This window comes from Alosa alosa, chromosome 4 (assembly GCF_017589495.1).
Source record: "Alosa alosa isolate M-15738 ecotype Scorff River chromosome 4, AALO_Geno_1.1, whole genome shotgun sequence".
Taxonomy (NCBI): domain Eukaryota; kingdom Metazoa; phylum Chordata; class Actinopteri; order Clupeiformes; family Clupeidae; genus Alosa; species Alosa alosa.
In genome coordinates this window covers 30,044,490-30,059,912 of record NC_063192.1, presented here as the reverse complement: position 1 = coordinate 30,059,912, position 15,423 = coordinate 30,044,490, and the positions used below count along the sequence as shown (strand labels likewise).

Here is a 15,423-nt window from a genome sequence, read left to right as displayed (position 1 = left end):
GGGACTCGGCGACGGAGAGACCGGGCGTCTGGCTGCAACTGCGCCTGGGCTTTTTAGTCAGCCCAGTCACTGTGGTGCCCTCTGAGAGTTTTCCAGCACGCAATGCCCCAAACCAGCCTGGCACCGCACGCACCACTCGCACCACTCGGCCTCCCCCGTGTCCCCAGACTGGCAGACAGGGCCTGGGCGGCCATCACGAGAACAGAGGCCTGCAGGGGAGGGAGGCTGACGCCGTCGCCGTCAAAACGCTCTCCATCTGGAAGTCATCTGGGGCTTGGAGAGCATGAAATGCAGGGATTTGGTTGGTGCCTGAAATGTGGAGGCGCCCGGTGCCAAGCGCCAGCACCTTTTAGCCTTTTGCCCAGTGCCAACATATGACCTTTTCTGTGAATGGGTGGGAGACCATCGTTACTGCCCCTCCAGGCCTCCATCGGCCCTAATGGCCACACGCCCTCGCTGCGTTGGGGCGCATGGGAAACTAAGTTTGCACAGTGTTTGGCTTGGCCTCTGCCCTCCTCCTCTCCTGCTCGTTTCTGACACTTGTTCTCCAGGATGACGTCAAATATGGCTGCTGGCTAGCTCATTAGTGTTAGCGCTGCTGGCCGCCACTTCATCCATTCAGCTAGTTGCTGGCCCTCACTGTTCCACCACCGTTCTCACGGTCTGACACAGACTTTCCCTCCCTCTCTCTCTCTCTCTCTCTCTCTCTCTCTCTCTCTCTCTCTCTCTCTCCCTCCCTCCCTCTCTTCCCTCTCTTCCAGCCACCCGCCCCCCCGGTGGCTGCCACACTGATGAGTTCCAGTGCCGCATGGACGGCCTGTGCATCCCCATGCGCTGGCGCTGTGATGGAGACACCGACTGCATGGACCTGAGCGACGAGAAGAACTGCGAGGGGGTCACACACATGTGCGACCCTGGGGCCAAGTTTGGCTGCAAAGACTCTGGTTAGTTGGGGCTGCGTTTGCCTGTGTCTCTATATTGAGAAGATTGCAATGAGGATGGTTCACATCACAGCCTGCATTAAAAGACACCTTTTAGTTATTTGAATCCAGCAACACTTAATGTTCAAAGAACAAACTATTAAACCAGTGTCCTAGATGTAGGAAAGAAAAGCTTTTCTCTTTGAATGTTATTGACCTGTCTGTGGATAGTGTTTGTCATAAATGAGATCATGATTATTTAGTAGAGACCTTACCGCCTACAATTTACAATATCAGGCAATACTGTCACTTGAAAGATCAAACAAGATGAAAACGGGTCCTTATGTAAACTTATCATTTTCTCTCTCTCTCTCTCCTCTCCCCCCACACACACACACACACACACACACACACACACACACATTCAGCTCGCTGCATCAGTAAGACCTGGGTGTGTGATGGGGACAGTGACTGCGAGGACAACTCGGACGAGGAGAACTGTGAGCCGCTGGGGTGCACGGCGTTACACCACGTTGTGTGTGCCAACAACGACACCATCTGCCTGCCCCCCGAAAAGCTGTGTAACAACGTCAACGACTGCCCTGATGGCTCTGATGAGGAGCTCTGTGGTAAGTAATGCACACACACACACACTCAAGCCATCAGGCCATAAATACTCTTAACACATATAAGCACCGACATGCATGCTCACTGAATCAGTCACCCGTCCCAAAGTAACACTAGGCATGCAGACATGAGCTGGAGTAATAAATTCTCTGCCCATTCCCTGATTAATTACAGTGCTGCTCCCCTCACTCTCCCACTCACTGCCAGCATGCTCCCTACAGTGAGCTCCTCTGGAGAATATACAGCGCCCGCATACCACACTACACACTTATCATTCTGTACACTCAGTCTGCCTGTTCCTCCTCTTCCTCCGTGCCTACTCAATCCTTCTGTATCCCTCTCTCTCCCACACTTTCTCTTTCACTCTCTCTCTCTCTGTCTCTCTGTCTTTGCAGATTTGTGTTTGTTGAGTGGGTGCAGTCACAACTGCAGCATAGCGCCTGGGGAGGGCATCATGTGTCTGTGCCCCGTGGGCATGGAGGTGGGCCCGGACAACAAGACGTGCCAGATCCAGAGCTTCTGCGCCAAGCACCTCAAGTGCAGCCAGCGCTGCATCCAGGACAAGTTCAACGTCAAGTGTGCCTGCTACGAGGGCTGGGCACTGGACACGGACAAGGAGAGCTGCTACAGCACTTGATTGAGATGGGGGGGATGGGGGATGAAGAGGGATGGGAAAGGGAAGAGAGGGATGGGATGAGAGAAGAGATGGGAAGGGGAAAGAGAAAGGGATGAAAAGAGAGAGAGAGAGAAGATGGGAAAGGTAGAGAAAGAGGGATGAAAAGTATAAGTATAAAGGCCTGGAGAAGATTGTGGAAGACGAGATGACGGAAGGGAATATTATCAAAGAACTTTCCAGAAGCTCTACATCATGTTCAGTACATTTTAGTTCACTGGGTTCTTTTATTCCTGCTGTTGTTGCTCTCCACAGTGTATCTCAAACATCAAATGCAATTCAGAAAAAGTCTCTTGGAAAGATTTTCAAAATGCTTCAAAAAAAGTCAAATGATGCAACACTCTCTCCATCTTGTGTTGGCATACATTATTCATATGCTCTCGTTTTCCCTAAGTTTGTATTCTTACTTTGTTTCCCTGCTTGAGTTTTCTCAGTTCTTCAGTTCAGCAGCCTGTGGCATCAGTCTGCCCTCTCTCTCTCTCTCTCTCTCTCTCTCTCTCTCTCTCTCTCTCTCTCTCTCTCTCTCTCTCTCTCTCTCTCTCTCTCTCTCTCTCTCTCTCTCTTTTTTTTTTATTTTTGGGCTTTTTTTTTGCCTTTATTTGGATAGGACAGTGAAGACAGACAGGAAGCAAGTGGGAGAGAGAGAGATGAGTGGGATCGGGAAATGACCGCAGGTCGGATTCGAACCTGGGTCCCCATGGGCACTCGGACCCGTATATGGTACAGGCGCTGTAGCCTACTGCCCCTTCCCCTTGGTGATCATTAAAGTATCTATCTATCTATCTATCACAGCACCTCCCCTTCTCTCTCTTAACCATCCCTTCATTACCACGCTGTCACATTCCTCACTCTTCCACAACTCCTGCCATCTATCCCTCTCTCCCTCTGTAGTCTTTCATCTCTGATCCCCCTCTTTTCTTCTCGTCCTCTCCTCACTCCCACAGACCCGTTCAAGCCCTTCATCATCTTCTCCAACCGGCACGAGATCCGACGCATCGACCTGCACAAGGGCGAGTTCAGCGTGCTGGTGCCGGGCCTGAGGAATACCATCGCTCTGGACTTCCACTTCAATGAGAGCATGCTCTACTGGACCGACGTGGTGGAGGACAAGATCTACCGCGGAACACTGTCCGAAAACGGCGGTAAGGCATTCCTGCTTTTCCCAGCGCACGGGATTTGGAACAAGGCTCTGGTTTTATTTTTTCCATATTATATATTTTTTTCTTTTGGTTTAGCCTGCCAAAGAAGCTTCAGGAATTGGGAGCAGGGTTCTCTGAATTCTTTTGCCTGCCAAAAGAGGCTATTGAAAACTAATGGGCCCGGTCTGTCGTTAACTGTTCACAATAACTGTGAAGTAACCGTGCCATTCATTGTGAGGCTGCTGACATTAGCCATCTCTTACATTTATGTAAAAGTCTCCTCAGTTCAGCGTTGCGTAACGGCATAATACCTATAAATTGCACGGCTCAGTAATCCCCCTCTCCCCTCCCCCACGCCTGCCATTTTGGTTCTCTGTGGTCAGGTGGGTGTCGGCCCGTTTCATTGTCTTCTCGGAGAGCAGTGCCCTGCTTCTCTCAGGGCAGCGTTGCGTGGCGGTGCCCTCTTGCCCGCCACGGATGTGCTGCCCTCTCGGGGGCTCAGCCGAGAGGGAGAGGAGCGGAGAGAGGGGGATGGACGAGAGGAGAGGAGAGAGGGAGCTCAGCCGAGAGGAGAGGAGAGAGGGGGATGGACGAGCGCCTCATTGTCCTCTTTCATTTCTCTCTCCACTCGCTCTTGCGTGATTCAGGCTTTAAGCTACTGCAGGAAAGTCTATATAAAGGGTTGGCTATAGATTATATAGTACATGAACGTAAATAAGTATAAGCAGCATATTGTATAGGAACATCTACACTGAACTACACGCCCATTCAGATGTAGTTTTTCTTCCTTGCAGTTTCTTTGTCTTCCCCCTCTTGTTTTTCTCTCCCTCCCTCACATACAGCCACACACATACACACCATGTACACACACATACAGTACACACCATGTACACACACATACACACCAGCTAGTAGAGCCGTCCCTGCTGCTCCCCATTTAAGGCTTCTTGGAATCTACTAGAAGGAAAAGAACTTCGGCCAGACATGGCTGCCAACATCCCCACAAAACATCCTCCTCCTCTTTCTCCTCCTCCTCCCCCTCCTCCTCCTACTCCTCCTCCTCCTCAATCTCCTCATCTGGCCTCCCGTAAAGCACAGCCAGAGTCCTGTTTAGCTACACAGAGCTGGAGAAGCCAGCAGGCCTCTTCTCAAGCATGCCTGGACAGACTCGATCCTCCTACTGGGATCTTCATGTGTTAGGTTTGGCCATGAATGGACCCCAGAGTGTTTTTCAGGAAAGCAGCAGGATGAATAGAAGCATGCGAGAAGAGTTCCTGAACCAAAAGTCACCCTTTTTTTTTTTTAGGGAATTGCACACTCACACATGAGCATCTCATTATGACTGTGGCAGAAGGCCTTCTTGGTTTGCGGGTTGTCACCGAACTGAAGGAAGAAAGCTTGCAGTGTTGTTGCATTCGTCAGTGGGATTCCCTCCCACACGCTTCGTGGTTAGCCTGAGGGATCTCCCTCCTCTGTGGGTGGCACTCGGGATGGGTCGCGTTTGGCCAAAGACTCCTGCCCTGAGGCCCCGTTATAAAGGATCTGTCTGATTGGGTGTCCTCATGTGTTGTTTTGTAGAGTGGTATTGGCTTGTGTGGTGTGGCATGTATGACTGTGTGTGTGTGTGTCATCAAGATATCTATGGCTTTCACTGGGTATCTGGGCAGAGCCTATTCTTGTAATGTGCATTTTGAGGTGCACATTCTTCTATCTAGTAGAACCCACATCGTGGGTTCCCAATTGCAGATACTGTGCATGTGGATCCATGTTTTTATGTCAAAAGAAAGCCTATTTGAACCATTATGCCATACTGGCAACACTTGTCATGAGACTGAACAATCATGGTAATAACAGCACTTCCTCTCTCCTCCAACCTCCCAGCCCTGACCAGTTTTGAGGTGGTGATCCAGTATGGCTTGGCTACTCCTGAGGGTCTGGCTGTGGACTGGATTGCCGGGAACATCTACTGGGTGGAGAGTAACCTGGACCAGATCGAGGTGGCCAAGCTGGACGGCACCATGAGAACCACCCTGCTCGCTGGAGAAGTGGAGCACCCTCGGGCCATCGCTCTGGACCCCAGAGAAGGGCAAGCGCATCTTTATGTCTCCAAAAATATTCAGTTTGATTCAGTTCCATATATAATTATATATAATATTAAATATAATATCTTGAATTTCCCCTTGGGGATCAATAAAGTATCTATCTATCTCTCTCTCTATCTCTCTCTCTATATATCTATCTATCTATCTATCTATCTATCTATCTATCTATCTATCTATCTATGTATGTATCTATCTATCTATCTAATTGCTGTGAACAATATACACTGTATTATGACACCCTATAGAAATGAATATGAGCTTCTTCCAACATACCCCACATGTCTCTGAGTCCACTAGCGTGCGTGGGAGGAGCTGGAAATCCATTTGGTCTGACCCATCACGGGACTCACAGTGGCCTGGCTTACTTGAGCCCTCTGGGGTGCTGTATTCTGCAATGCGGAACTATGCATATTAGCACTTTTATGCTGACGATTACAACTGATATTAGACATTGAAATTGCTAATCTCCCCACATGGGGTCTTTTGATATTTTTAGCATAACCCAGCAGGGAGTGCAATATTATGATTTAGCCATGTGGCAGTCATGTCATAATGAATGCTAGCACAGAAACCCTGCTAGCCTCCTGCAGTGGGGGAATGATGCTAATGTTCGTTGAGCCCCCATGTGAGTCACCTTCAGCTGTCCTTTATCGTGTGTTCACTCCATAATCCATCCATCCATCCATCCATCCATCCATCCATTTATTTATTTATTTTTCTTTCCCTCCAGGATTCTTTTCTGGACAGACTGGGATGCTAGCTCTCCCAGAATAGAGGCAGCCTCTATGAGTGGGGAAGGCCGCCAAACCATCCACAGGGAAACCGGAAACGGAGGGTGGCCCAATGGACTCACAGTGGATTACTTGGAGAGACGCATTTTATGGATTGACGCAAGGTTATTTGTGAAAAGATCTAAAGCTTGCCTTGTAATTACGGATACTCAAATAAACATGCACGCACTGTGGTGCTAACAGCTTTCCTCCCCTCCCAGGTCAGACGCCATCTATTCTGCCTCCTACGACGGTTCCGGCCTCATCGAGGTCCTCCGGGGACATGAATACCTGTCGCACCCGTTTGCCGTCACCATGTATGGCGGTGAGGTCTACTGGACTGACTGGCGCACCAACACTCTGGCCAAGGCCAACAAGTGGACGGGCCACGACGTGACCGTGGTCCAGCGCACCAACACGCAGCCCTTCGACCTGCAGGTGTACCACCCGTCCAGACAGCCTCAGGGTGAGTGTCCGGCTCCAGCAGTCCTGTCCTGTCTGGCCCGTCATCCTCCCCAGACACCAGATGGCGCCTCCACAGGCTCATACAGACAATGACTGCAGCAGACCAACCGGAAGCTGCGTTATCCATCACAAACTGAAGCACTCACACTCGCTGTCTTCCTCTCTCTGGCTCTCATCTCGTCCAGTCTCTTTAACCCTCCCACTTCCCCCCAGCTGCCTCTCCACCTCGACTTTTATTCCACTACCTCTCTGTCCACCTCTTTTTCTCCATCTTTCTCTCTTTCTCTCTCTCTCTCCCTCCCCCCCTCTCCTTCTCTCCCTCTCTGTCTTTGGCTGCCTGAGCTTCTGGTATCTTATGACCTTTCAGAAGCTCTCTCAGGTTTTCCCCATCCCTGATATTTTCCTTTCATGCGGTTAGAAACCGGGCAAGAGCTGAGACGCTGCGTGGGCGTGTGTGTCTGGGCATGTGTGGCGGGGTTGGGCGGTGGGGGGGGTGGGGCTGTGTCTAAGGGCATGTTTGGGGGGTGCCATCATGCCGATCACCGTGCCATCATGCCGATCACGCGCCAGAGCTTGATAAAGACGCCACTGAGCCGCTCAGCTGTGTCAGTTACGGCGCAGGCCTGGGAAAAAGGGGCTGTCTGCTTTTCCGAGGAAGCTGTCAGTCATCCAGCAGTCTGCTGTGGGACCGCGAGCATCTCGCCAGAGCCGAGGAGCGGAGAGGAGCGGGGCCGCCGTGACTGGCGGCTCCACCCGGGCGCGCTGACACCAGCTGACAAGGCCTGTCAGAGCCGCGCCGGCTCCCGCTCTCCTTTCCCTCGCTTTCAATCTGGCCATCCCTCCTCCACCCGCTCAATCTGGCCATCCCTCCTCCAACCACTCAATCTGGCCATCCCTCCTCCACCCGCTCAATCTGGCCATCCCTCCTCCTACCCGCTCAATTCAATTAAAGCCAGCGCCGTGCACTTCAGCCTTAATGGGCAAATGTACATTTCCTTTGGCCAGGCATGGATAAGGCTCAGAAAAGTACAATGATGACCGGAAGAGAAATAATGATTTCCTTTTTTCTATTCTATCTTACTCTTCCCTCTCACTCACTCACTCACTCACTCACTCACTCACTCACTCACTCACTCTCTCTCTCACACACACACACACACACACACACACACACACACACACACACACACACCCACACACTTTTCTAAATGTTCATATTAATTTTCTCTTGGTATTCTGGACCTCATTTGCCCAATATGACTCTGAAATCAAAGTCTTCAAGGGTCTATTTTGTTGCCATGTCGGTCCCACCATGGATGTCCTTTGCTGACCGGTGTTCTCTCCCTCTCTCTCTGTCCTCTACAGCCCCCAACCCTTGTGCTGGGAGCGGTGGCCGCGGGCCCTGCTCACACCTCTGCCTCATCAACTACAACCAGACCTTCTCCTGCGCCTGCCCTCACCTCATGAAGCTCCAAGCCGACAAGCGCACCTGCTATGGTAAGCAACCCAGAACACGCCGTTAGCCACCACTTATCCACGCTGGTTTCATTGTGCTCTATGGCAAACCACAGCCGTCATGTATAAGTATAAGTATAAGTATATATATACTCTTTTGATCATGTGAGGGAAATTTGGTCTCTGCATTTATCCCAATCCGTGAATTAGTGAAACACACTCAGCACACAGTGAGGTGAAGCACACACTAATCCCGGCGCAGTGAGCTGCCTGCAACAACAGCGGCGCTCGGGGAGCAATGAGGGGTTAGGTGCCTTGCTCAAGGGCACTTCAGCCATGCCTACAGGTCGGGGTATGAACCAGCAACCCTAGTCCAAAGTCCAAAGCGCTAACCAGTAGGCCACGGCTGCCCCCAAATGGCAAACCACAGCCGTCATGTCTTGTGCATGGTATGATATAGCACCACTGATAGACTGAGAAACAGTTTTTAGTGAAGCCCAAACATGAGAGAGATCTCCGCACACAACCTGTGTTCAACCTCAACTGCTGTTTCAGGGCAAAAGTGACCAGAGCCTTTCATTGTAGCGGTCAGCCATGAAAGACATGAAACACTATGCAGAGTTCCCACAATCATGGAAAATGTGGAAAAGCCATGGAATTTCAAAATCCCATTTTCCAGACCTGGAATCATCCCTCATGGAGAACATGTTGTTGTACGGACTTGTACTGTGGGACACAGTCTCCAATTGATTTTGACATAGGCTTAATAGCCTATTAGAAAAGAAATGGAAACAGTTGTTGAATTTTCATTCGATAATTACATCCAACCTGTGGAGTATTGTGTTGTGGAAGGTCATGGAAATGTCATTAAATGTCTGAAAAGTCATGGAAAAGTTTTGAAATGTTGTAAATTAAAATGGGTGGGAACCGTGACCGATTTAATTTTCTTCAATATAGTTCGAGAGTTGGGACATGTGCCTGCCTGCCTTCTCCTCCTCAGATTCTCATTTTATGGAGCCGCTGTCAGATATATTCATTTTTTACACTCTTGTATAGGATGCATGTGCTCTTTGTCTACATTGGCCTATTGTGCTCACAATGGCAGATACATTATGGCATGTGTCCTGAATTTCCAGCCCTGCTATATTAATATTCCAAAGAGAGGGAAGGAATCTGGGGGAGAGAGAGAGAGAGAGAACGCTAGGGCTGGATGTGGGGCCTGTGGAGTGATCTTATTTTCTGGCTGGTTAAGAGCGGAGCCCTGGGATCTGGGCTGGGCTGACCGCTGGCGGGGGGCTCTTTAGTATGCAGAGGAGCATCCTCCATCAGGCCAGTGTGGGGGGGCAGGGCACCTAGAACACGTCTCCGCCAGGTGAAGCCGTGCCGTTAGCACAGCGCCGTTAACATCAGCGTTAACCGGGGCAGCTAGGCGGGAGCTAAGGGGCAGCCAAGGGACACCACCGGCCAGGCAGGGGCAGGCAAGGGGACACCTCGCCAGGCAGGGGCAGCTAGGCAAGGGACACTGCGCCAGGCAGGGGCAGCTAGGCAAGGGACACCGCGCCAGGCAGGGGCAGCTAGGCAAGGGACACTGCGCCAGGGTGCCAGGGCAGGGGCAGCTAGGCAAGGGACACTTTCGCCTTCCTTTTTTCATTCGCTTTTCCCTCCCCCTTGATTCCTTTCATTCCTCTCTCTCTTTTTTCTCTCTCTCTAGTTTCTTTCTCTCCACCTCCTTCTATGCATCCCCCATCCCCCTCTTTCTCTTTCTTTGTCTCTCTGTCTCACTCGCTCATGTTTTTCTCATTCTCCAACTGCTCCCCAGCTACCACTTTACTGCTGCACAGCTAGCACATTTCTGTCAGCATGTGACCCCCCCCGTCCTCCCACACACACACACACACACACACACACACACACACACACACAGACACACCACTGGACCACATTGGAAAGCCATTTAGACAAACGGCTTTGTTTTTTTTTTTAATAAAAAAATAAAAAAACGGCAAAGGTTAGGGCAAATCAGGACCCAACCAAAAACACAATGGCCTGGCGTCTTTGTTCTGACGCTCATTGAGATGGCTGGGCTTTTGCGAATGCTCCCAGACACTGTGGCTGCTGCAGATATTAAAGGGCATTTGTTTGAGCCTAATTGCTTTATCAGAGGGCCCCGCGGGGCACTGGCGTATAAATGATTGCCTTGAAACGAATGCAGTTGACACGGCCCATCTTTTTCATTACACAAGTTAACTTCTCGTTTTTCTTGTCCCCGGTCATGCAGAGTCACGTCAGTTCCTGCTGTACGCTCGTCAGATCGAGATTAGAGGGGTGGACCTGGACAACCCCTATTACAACTACATCATCTCCTTCACCGTGCCCGATATCGATAACGTGTCGGTGGTGGACTATGACGCCATGGAGCAGAGGATCTACTGGTCAGACGTGCGCACACAGACCATCAAGAGAGCCTTCATCAACGGCACCGGGGTCGAAACCGTGGTGTCAGCTGGTGAGGACTAGCAAGAGGAAACTCCTATTAGTCATATCCTCAGCTTTCGATTTCAATTTCAGTCATTTATTATACAGGAAAATGTAAAAGTAACAGTCAGTTCCAGTTTAAGTGGGCCTGACTTGGCTTAAACTAGCTTTCAGCAGGTTCCTGTTCTGCAGCACATTAAACAGAGATCAAGTTTACAAGACACAGACACAGGATAGACAGATGCAGACACCACAGTACTAACAACAACAACAACAACAACAACAACAACTTGGAACACAGACAAAAGTATAGACAAAATAGATGTGTCTACCCATGTGATACTGTAATGTGTGAAGGCAGTTCTGCTGTATGCATCTTAATGCAACCTTTTGAATGCCCTCACCATCATCATCATCATCGTCATCACTGACCGTAAATTCAAGATGTATTGCTTCATCAGCTGACGCTGTCTTTGTATATGTTTCAAACCAGACCTGCCCAATGCCCAGGGCTTAGCAGTGGACTGGGTCTCTCGGAACCTGTTCTGGACGAGCTACGACACCAACAAGAGGCAGATTAACGTGGCTCGGCTGGATGGCTCCTTTAAGAATGCGGTCATCCAGGGCCTGGACAAGCCCCACTGCCTGGTGCTGCATCCTATCCTGGGGTACAGTAGCACCAGCCACAACATCCATTTACTCACACCTGTCACTTCATCACACACACACACACACACACACACACACACACACACTTAGTTTTACTCCGAAGGGAATAGTTTCACTCTTCCATCCCTTCTCAGCCAGTCCATTTACACCCCACACACACACACACACACACACACACTTCTGTCAGTCTCACACCTCTCTCCCGAGCTGCCCGTGTGGAGTTCAGCTCCCACTGACCTGACAGGCTCCATCTCTGACGTGACGTGACGTGACTTGACAGCTGACAGGTGCTCACAGCACTGGAGGAGAGATGAGTGGATTCCTCCCATACTGCACACCAGCCTTTGCATCTCCTTTTTTCATGTTTCTTCATTTTCTTTCGAGTTCTTCTGTTATCTCTCTCTATCTCTCTGTCATGTCTATTTTTAAGTCCCCTTTCCATCCTTGCCTGCATGCATTTCTTCTCCAATCCCCAGTTCTCTCCATCCCCAGTTCTTTCTCCTCTTCTCTTCATCCCTCTGTTTCTTCCATCTGTCTATATCTGTCCATCACTTTGAGTCCCTTTTGAACAGGCTCTGATTTACAGACATAACATAGCAAGAGAGAGAGGGTTGTTGTCATTACAGTCACTGTCAGTGAGAGTATACATTCTCTATCTTTCCTTTCTCTCCCTCTATCTCTCTCTCGGCTCTCTCTCTCTCGCTCTCTCTCGTGCGCTCTCTCTCTCTCTCTCTCTCTCTCTCGCACACACAGAGAGCGAGCAGTGCAACATTAGCTTTCTTGGCTGCAGGGTTCAGAATGCCAGAAGCTTGTTTTTTTTTTTTCTGGGGGTCATCAGGTTATCAGCTATGACCTGCAGCCTACTCTATATTTAGCTGGAGGAGTTACTGTGGGATTTTCTGTAGACTACAAAGAGCCAGGTTGACCCATTACTAATGTCCAACAGCTGTGTGTGTGTGTGTGTGTTGGAGGGTATATTGGGGTTAGTGTGTCTGTACCATTAAGCTGATGAATGGAGAGCACCATACCATACTTTCTGCATAAAACTGGGCCCCATGAAAAGGAGTTTAAAACTTATAAAATTGAAGAAGAAAAAAAAACTCAATCTGGCTCCCTTTATGGCTTGAGGCCCAAGGCTCAGTTCAGTTTTGTTAGATGTATTGCTCACTAATAGAAGTGTGTAAAGTATATAAAATGCAATAGAATAACAGCCCCACAGTGGTGTCAGATTATCAGGTCTATAAATGGAACATCAATGTATTCACTTGAGGGGCTCATAAGCCGGACATTTCAAATGTTCTCTTTTTCTGTCTCCCTCGGCCTCTTTGTTCTCGGTCTTTAGGAAACTCTACTGGACAGATGGCAACACCATCCACATGGCCAACATGGATGGCACCAACCAGACCCTCCTGTTCGCCAATCAGAAAGGGCCTGTCGGTGAGTGACCTTACGATCTAATTCACAGCGTGGTGGACCCCCACCCCGACCCCATTGGCACACTGTTTCATGAGTGTGTGTGTGTGTGTGCTTGTCTGTGTGCTTTTGGCAGGTCTGTCCATTGACTTTGATGAGGAGCGCCTGTACTGGATCAGCTCGGGCAACAGCTCTATTAACCGCTGCAAGATGGACGGGTCCGACCTGGAGGTCCTGGAGGCTGCCAAGGGCAAACTGACCAAAGCCACTGCTCTGGCCATCATGGGTGAGATTTACTGACCTATTCAAAAATACATGCCCCACACACTCGCACTAAGGTGGGGATCACATTAGCCAGCGGCCAGCAGCAGGTTTCTTATTGTTCTCTATGGTTCGGCAGCGAAACGGTGGCAGCACTGGCGTAACCCTAACATTGAACAAGCTGAGCGTTAAACTTGGTTCAACTTTCAAAGCGCAACGCGAGCGTATTCAATTGACAAACTGTTTGTGTTGCTTAGGAACGAGATAAAACTTATTATGGTCTGAGCGTTGCGTTACATTACGCCGCTGCCACTTGCAGATGGCTGATGTGATCTTCGCCTAACACCCACAGTAGACATAGTAGTAGGTTGGGTTTATTATAAAGAATTCTGCACAGAGTATTACAGTGTGGTGAGTGCAAATGAAACTTGTGACGTGTAGTTGGACGTTAAATGCGCAAGTGATGCCTTTAGCGCTGACCTGCTCTGACACGTTGTTTTGGCCCGAGGGAGCAGCCAAGTAATGCTGTATGATACATGACAACATGCGTTTGTGTACCGGAGGGTGATGGTCATGTCATCTGACAGCAAATGTTTGCATTCTGTCACAAAGAGCTCCTTTGAAAAGGGCAGATGTGTGATGCGCTGTGTGTGTGTGTGTGTGTGTGTGTGTGTGTGTGTGTGCGTGTGTGTGTGTGTTGTTTGTGTGTGTGTGTGTGTGTGTGTGTTTGGCTGCTGACGTTGTTTGTATAAGTCCAACTCTGCGTGTGTCTCTGTGGGAGCCTGATGCCTGATGTCCTGCTGTGTTGTGCTGTGTCCTGCTGTGCTTGGCAGGCGATAAGCTGTGGTGGGCAGATCATGGCTCTGACCAGGTGGGCACCTGCGACAAGAGCGACGGGGGCAACTGGAGGGTTCTGAGAAACAACACCTCACCCATGATGCACATGAAGATCTACAACGAGACCGTGCAGAAAGGTGTGTGTGTGTGTGTGTCTGTGTCTGTGTCTGTGTGTGTGTGTCTGTGTGTGTGTGTGTGTGTGTGTTTCAGATGTCTTATGGGTTTATTGTTGTGTCTGGAGGAGTTTTAACTCTGTGGCTCCATCTCCAGGTGGTGTGAACCTGTGCAGCAGTAACAACGGCGGCTGCTCACAGCTCTGTCTCCCCACGTCCAAAACCAGCCGGGCCTGCATGTGCACCGCTGGCTACAGCCTCAAGAGTGGACAGCAGTCCTGTGAAGGTACTGGACACAACGCCCTCACACTGACAGATAGCGCCTTCACACACACACACCCTCATACTCCCACACTGCCCACCAAGCAGCTCCAGCTCCACCTACTCAGTTCAACATCCATCCAGAATACTACACAGCACTTGTATTAATGTGTGTGTGTGTGTACATGCAGGCATGGGCTCCTTCCTGTTGTACTCGGTGCATGAGGGCATCAGGGGCATCCCTCTGGACCCCTCTGATAAATCGGACGCGCTGGTGCCAGTGGCGGGCACCTCTCTGGCAGTGGGCATCGACTTCCATGCTGGTGAGAACTGCTGCTTGATGGGCCCTCTGCCGTTACATTATTTGTGACCACGTAGATTTGTGTGTGTGTATATACTGTACAGTCACCTGTGTCACTATTGGTGTGTGTGGATGTCTGTATAAGCATGTATTCATTATATGACCTCCATCTCTCTCTCCATCTCTCTCTCCATCTCTCTCTCCATCTGTCCCCGTGCAGAGAATGACACCATCTACTGGGTGGACATGGGTATGAGCACCATCAGCCGAGCCAAGCGAGACCAGACCTGGAGAGAAGAGGTGGTGACCAATGGCATCGGCCGAGTGGAGGGCATCACAGTGGACTGGATTGCAGGTCTGATGTCATTCAGCACCTTCATCTCCATGCGTCCCCGCACTCTCTTTATGCACTTTTGAGATTTGAATGTTAGTTTCCTACCCTGCATGCACGAAGGCAGCATGAGTTCTGCCATTTCAAGTGGAACAGTTGGTTTGGAAGTGAGGTTAAAGTCCAACACTTTCACTCTCCCCCTCCCTCCCTCTCTTTCTCTATCTCTCTCTCTCTCTCTCTCTCTCTCTCTCTCTCTCTCTCTCTTTCTCTCCCTCCGTCTCTTTCTCTTTCTCTCTCTCTCTTTCTCTCTCCCACACACACACGCACACACACTCTCACATGGACACAGCCAATATTGCATTACATAACAATATTACTACCAGCTGAGCCCCTAAAAAATAATTGAAGCTAGATTTTCCAGAAAGCCAGGTGTGATTGCAAGGTAAAGCTGGAGATGATGAAGGCTTACTGGCTGAAATAGGTAATTTGACAGAGCACAAGTGCAGATTATCACAAATACCATCCTGAAATCCCCTTACCCACCAAGCTATGGGAAATTACAAGATGCAGTTTGCAGACATCTCTGTGAAAGTTCCAGAAAGCTAAAGTAT

The 15,423-nt window shown here is 49.8% G+C and overlaps 1 protein-coding gene across 1 annotated transcript in view; it reads left to right on the top strand.

Moving 5' to 3' along the window:
- The window catches only part of LOC125293334 (low-density lipoprotein receptor-related protein 1-like), a 117,912-nt gene that overhangs the window by 62,206 nt on the left and 40,283 nt on the right, over positions 1 to 15,423 (top strand). The window contains 16 exon segments of the mRNA XM_048241203.1: positions 762 to 944; positions 1,349 to 1,549; positions 1,943 to 2,177; positions 3,160 to 3,362; positions 5,241 to 5,445; positions 6,192 to 6,356; positions 6,453 to 6,697; positions 8,062 to 8,193; positions 10,430 to 10,657; positions 11,120 to 11,294; positions 12,638 to 12,732; positions 12,845 to 12,994; positions 13,803 to 13,943; positions 14,077 to 14,205; positions 14,372 to 14,503; positions 14,702 to 14,836. Of these exon segments, the coding sequence (XP_048097160.1) occupies positions 762 to 944; positions 1,349 to 1,549; positions 1,943 to 2,177; positions 3,160 to 3,362; positions 5,241 to 5,445; positions 6,192 to 6,356; positions 6,453 to 6,697; positions 8,062 to 8,193; positions 10,430 to 10,657; positions 11,120 to 11,294; positions 12,638 to 12,732; positions 12,845 to 12,994; positions 13,803 to 13,943; positions 14,077 to 14,205; positions 14,372 to 14,503; positions 14,702 to 14,836 (2,754 nt within the window).